This window comes from Myxine glutinosa, chromosome 10 (genome assembly GCF_964187855.1).
Source record: "Myxine glutinosa chromosome 10, kmMyxGlut1.1, whole genome shotgun sequence".
Classification (NCBI taxonomy): Eukaryota; Metazoa; Chordata; class Myxini; order Myxiniformes; family Myxinidae; genus Myxine; species Myxine glutinosa.
In genome coordinates this window covers 83,252,552-83,258,551 of record NC_136270.1, presented here as the reverse complement: position 1 = coordinate 83,258,551, position 6,000 = coordinate 83,252,552, and the positions used below count along the sequence as shown (strand labels likewise).

The following is a 6,000-nucleotide window of genomic DNA, read 5'->3' as shown; positions in this document are numbered from 1 at the left end:
ATGGAAAGGCAGGGATGGTACGGGTCGGCAGAGGAGGGTCCAGGTAGATGGTGGCATCGAGGTTCGGCTCCAAGCTCGCGCTTTGGTCCACGCTTGTGGGTTCGAGGCGAAACCCAGCACACAGCGCCGCTTCGGGCTGGCAGCGAGGAGCCGGCAGCTCCACGTATTCGGTTTCACACCGGCAGCTGTCTCACGCGTCCTCCGCCTCCTGCGTCTCCGACGCTCTTTTACTACTCCGCAGAATCTGCCTCTGGTCCAGCGCACCTCCCTCAAAACCCTCTCTCAGCTTCTCCTCAACTGGACTCTTACGCACTTCTCTCGAAAAAAGGCTTGCGCGGGCGCTTTTATATCGCGCTCTTAGATCAATCCGCGCCATGCCCGTGATGGTATCTCACCAGCCCTGATTGGCTGGTGGGGGCTCGCTGGCTCCACCTTCTGATGACATGGGGCGGGCAATGCCCTTGTTCGTGGGCTTGACCGTGTGCGTAATGGAGTTTGGGGTGATGGTGGTGCCAATAACCCCACCCAAAGGGCAGCGAACGCTGCCGGCAATTGCGTTTTATGGGTGGCAATTGACAGGGGATTCTATCTTATCTGATTCGGTGCAATGCAGTGTCAACTAGTGGGAAACAGAGCCTTAAACTACATAGAATAAGAAATAACTATTTAGAAGGGTATATGATTCTCTACGTGCATGCGATGGATTAACTAAGGGGACGACCTTTGACCTTTACACACAAAACGGAGGTATTTACAAGGAATCATTACACTATTTACAGAGGGTGATATTTACAACAGGATTCTCAAATCCGCAACAATATATATATATATATATATATATATATATATATATATATATATATATATATAACTGTAAGAAATAGTAGAAACTCCAAAGTACGAGCAGGGCGTCTCATTTGTATTGAATATATAATCGTTAGATTAAATATGGTGCATATTTAATTATTAGCACCCCACATATTTAATTAATTATTAGCACCCCAATGTCGACAATTAAAGATCGACGTCCTGAAGCTACGTCCGCGTCTTACACACTCACACATCACTCACGCTTCAAAATAACAGACTCGAAACAGAACTATACACCAAACCAACAGACACCCACTCTTACCTTCTCCCGTCTTCATCTCATCCTAAACATACAATTGCAAGCATACCATACAGTCAAGCACTCAGAGTAAGACGCATTTGCTCAACAAAAATGGCAGAAGAAACGTCTCTCTGCCAATTAGAAACACACTTCATTGCAAGAAACTATGACCCTCACTCTGTGCAAGAAGCAATAACCCGAGCAAAACGCATACCGAGAGCAGACCTTCTGACTTACAAACCCAAACCTGCAACTAACCGTGTCCCACTGGTAACCACCTACTCTGCTACCTCATCCCAATTGCCAAGTATTCTGAATAAGGCCCTTCCTCTCCTCCATCAATCAGAAACACTCGGCACCACATTTCCTCAACCTCCACTAACATCATTTCGACGTGGTCGGACACTCAGGGACCTCTTGGTAAAAGCAAAGCACCCACAGCCCCACAACAAAGAAACTAGGATCCCTGGCTTCTATAAATGCACAGCAAACAAATGCATTATTCACAAACATTTACTAGAAGGAAACAAATTCTGTAGTTCTAGCACTGGACAAAAATTCCCCATCACCTCCTATATGAACTGCAAATCTACATGGGTCATATACCTAATCACTTGCCAAAAGTGCAACAAACAATATGTAGGAAAAACTGAAAATACACTCTACACACGATTTAATAACACCCGGTCAGAAATCAATAACTTCCACACCAGTCAGGGCAAATCTCTACCTTACACGATACACTTTAATCAACCGGATCACTCTATAAATGACATTCAGATCTCTGCCATTGAATCAATCACAAATCGATCACACACCACGATTCTGAAACGTGAGTCCTTTTGGATGTCGACAATTAAAGATCGACGTCCTGAAGCTACGTCCGCGTCTTATTTAATCTAACGATTATATATATATATATATATATATATATATATATATATATATATATATATATATATATATATATATATAGTTGCGGTTTTGAGAACCCACACTTGTAAATAAATATAACATCATTAAAGGTTAAAGGTAGCACCCCATAGATAGGCCACAAGCAACACGTAGGTCACCATAGGACGTCAGTTATTTCATAGTCTGTGTTTAGATAAGGCCATTTTCCAATAGTTGCATCTGCGTTGCGTCAATCAAATAAGAGTAGGCCCTTCCGTTCATTTTGGCAGCCTCCCTTCCAAGCAACGCCATTAAGCGCGCTCCAGTCTGTGCCCCATGGCCCTTCCCAATTTGTTACACGCCTTTGTCAGCAGCGTTCGCAACCTCACTGGGCTGCTGCTCAAACCAGCCCAGAAACCCACGAGGTAAGGCCCGAAAAGGGGGCGGAGCACCAGGATGAAGGTGCGGCCACGTCAACCAGCCATCAAGGCGGGGCCAGTAAGCCATAACCAGCCAACCAGGGCTGGAGTGGGATCGCCTGACAGGCGTGGCTTTGGGTTTCGAGAGCGTTCGCTGGCTTGGCTTATAAAAGCGCGCACGCAAAGCCCTTGAACAGGACTGTGCGGGGAGGACTTGGACAATTCACGCTTTGGCAAGAGGACTTTTACGGCGAGTGCATTGAGAGCCCTTGATTGTATTGGCGTTTCGAGGCTTGGAACGGTATTCGTTTATTACGTACGCGGCTACAGCCAAGCCAGCCGATAGCGAATATTCCAGCCACGTGGATAAAACGTGGTAATAGCCTGCGAGTGATTAACCGCCAGAGCCCTCCCCTACCGTTCGCCCCGCAAGTAGCCCCGTGCGTCCCATGCGTCCCAGTTCATACTGTTACTTGGTTACATATTTCTGTGAAAATATAAATGTGGTACAAGCATTTCACACCCCCACACACTATCTTATGACATGGATTTATTACAACTGATGAGCATTTTATAACTAATCAAAATGAATTGCCTCTGTTTTAGTGTGATCATGCTCGATGAAGCCCACGAGCGTACGCTGCACACAGATATGGCCATTGGCCTCCTCAAGAAGGTGCGGTTCCTTAGTTACGATAATTAATTTATCTCCATCCCCCATTCATGCTTCGATCGTGTTACAATTTTATCAGTGTTTTGTCTCGTACATCTTCGGAAGAATTATTTTTTATGATGCGGGTGGGGATGCTTTTAAGGGAACTTTCAGTAGCCATCACAAATTTAACCTGAGAATACGGTGGTGGGATTTAATACTTACTAAACCACTGCGGGTCCCTGTGGTGACTTTATATGTGGTGATACTTGGCAGCAGGAAGCTCTTCAGTGGGTGCTCTTTCGGTTGCCATTCTGGTTTGTCTTAATTTGTAAGTTTGTGTTTTGTGCTCAATGTAAGCTTTTTGACTAGCTTTTTATTGATAAAATTTGCAATGATATTGAAGTGCGGTGCTATGCGCACGACTTGTTTGCCAAGAAGATGAGCAACAACGCGGGTAACCAATTGGTACATCCATCAACATCCCCGGGGTTCGGTTGCGAGAGGACGCTGGCGTTGCATATTCGCCGCTTCTCCGACTGGATGGATGTACAGGGTCTGCTTCTACCTTTCTGACCTGACATCTCACACCTGTCCTGCCTTTTCACACCCTCACGTGCCGCGTGTTCTCCGGCTGGATAACGGAATCTGCTTTTGATGGTACGGAATACGGAATTCGAAAGGCCCGCTCCCGTTGATTGTGGCCGTGGCCTTGTTTGCCGGTGGCCTTGTGGCCTTGTTTGCCGCTGTGGTCTTGATTAGCGGCTGCAGTCGTTTGCCGCTGCGTTTGCCGCTGCGTTTGCCGCTTTGCCTCCTCGACCTTGGCCTCGTACTCGTCCCTTCGCTCCTGCCTGGCATGGCTCTGAAGTACTCCGCCGCAAGGCTTCTTCTGCTCAATACCCGCTCCACCCCATCATGCATCTCTGCCATCAAATCAAATGGACTCCTCCGACGACCCAGGTACATTCACCGTGGCTCCGGTCGCAAGTTTGTTTATTTGCAATCAGGTCACTCCATCCCCGTCCTCTGGTCGGCTCAGCGCACTCTCACTCTTCGTCCCAGCGCACCTGGTCACAGCAACCCACACGATCGCACCTCTTGCCTACGAACCCTGGCTAAATCACCTGAATTCATCCCTGCTGTTCAAAACAACATCAAGCTCACCCTGTTCAACACCCGGTCCCTCAACAATAAATGCCTCATCCTGAACGAATACATCCTGGATAACAAACTGGACTTTCTCTGTCTCACCGAAACCTGGCAACAACCTCTGGACTACTACACACTCAACCTCACCACACCCAATGGATATTCCTACGTCAATAAACCACGCTCGGAGGGCCGAGGTGGTGGAATTGCCGTTATCCACCGTCAAGACATCAAGACCAACCTCATCTCCATCTCATCTGCTCCATCATTTGAACACCTGGCTTTAAAACTCTCTGGTCACACGCAGTCAGTCATGGCTGTCGTCTACCGCCCTCCCAAACCACACCCATCATTCCTGTCTGACTTCTCCTACTTTCTGACCCAGCTATGTTCCCTCTCCCCCTCAATCCTCCTCCTTGGTGATTTCAATATCCACATGGACTCCACTGACTCCACAATAACCACTGACTTCACTGATTTACTCACCTGCTTTAACCTCACTCAACATGTCGACTTTCCTACCCATATCCGTGGTCACATTTTGGACCTTGTCTGCTCCACTGGATTAAATTTGCACCATCTCTATGGCTCCGACCTCACCCTCTCTGACCACTTAGCCATCACTCTGACCATCAACATCCCCGCCCCAACACCAAGGCATTATCGCACAATCAACTTCCGTAAGCTAAACGCTCTTTCACCTACCTCATTCTCATCCACCCTCTCTGAAAAAATGTCCACTTCTCCCTTCATTGACCTCCACACCCCTTCCGACCTCACTGACTACTACAACCACACTCTCTCCTCCTGCCTTGATCAGCTTGCGCCTGTAAAAACCAAAACAGTTTCTTTCACCCATTCTGCTCCCTGGTTTACCCCTGAACTCCACCTGATGAAAACTCGTGCTCGCCAACTTGAAAGACTCCGCAATAAAACGGGTCTCACAGTTCACTCCCAAGCCTACAAGGACCACATACAACACTACAAAGATGCCCTCTCCCGCGCCCGCTCTGCCTACTACTCTCAAATTATCCACTCTGGCTCCGGAAACCCAAAAGCACTATTCTCGACAATAAACAAACTCCTCCGCCCCCTGAACACCACCACCCAGTCATTCACAGTAGACAACTGCATCTCCTTCCTCTCTTTCTTCCAACGCAAAATTGACAACATCTACAACAGCTTGACCACCGCCGCACCCGCTCCCCCTCCAACCACCTGCCCCCCCTTGTCCTGCCATCCCCTGTCTCGGTTCTCCCCAATCTCTCCTACTGACCTCTCTGAACTCCTCATAGGAATGAAAACTGCCACCTGCACTCTTGACCCCATCCCCTCCAGCTTTGTCAAAGCCTCCCTCCCTGCTCTCTCTCCACTTATCATTGCAACAATAAACTCCTCCCTGTCTACAGGCATCGTCCCACCTTCCCTCAAAATTGCTGCTGTTACCCCCATTCTAAAAAAACCTGGTCTAAACCCTGACACCCTAAACAACTTCAGACCCATCTCCAACCTACCCTTTCTGTCAAAAGTTTTGGAACGCGCTGTAGCCACTCAACTCAAACATCATCTCTCTGCCAATAACTTGTATGAAACATTCCAATCCGGATTCCGCTCCAACCACAGTACTGAAACTGCTCTCCTCAAAATCACCAACGACCTTCTCCTCTCCTCTGACGCTGGCAACCTCAACATTCTCGTCCTCCTCGACCTCAGCGCTGCCTTTGACACCATCGATCACACTATCCTCCTCACCCGACTTGAATCCACCTTTAACG

The 6,000-nt window shown here is 47.9% G+C and overlaps 1 protein-coding gene across 2 annotated transcripts in view; it reads left to right on the top strand.

Annotated features, from left to right (window-relative positions):
- The window catches only part of DHX35 (DEAH-box helicase 35), a 70,099-nt gene that overhangs the window by 26,197 nt on the left and 37,902 nt on the right, over positions 1-6,000 (top strand). For both annotated transcript variants that reach the window (XM_068126633.2, XM_078785826.1), the window contains exon 7: positions 3,031-3,100. In XM_068126633.2, the coding sequence (XP_067982734.1) occupies positions 3,031-3,100 (70 nt within the window). The remainder of the gene's footprint in view (positions 1-3,030; positions 3,101-6,000) is intronic.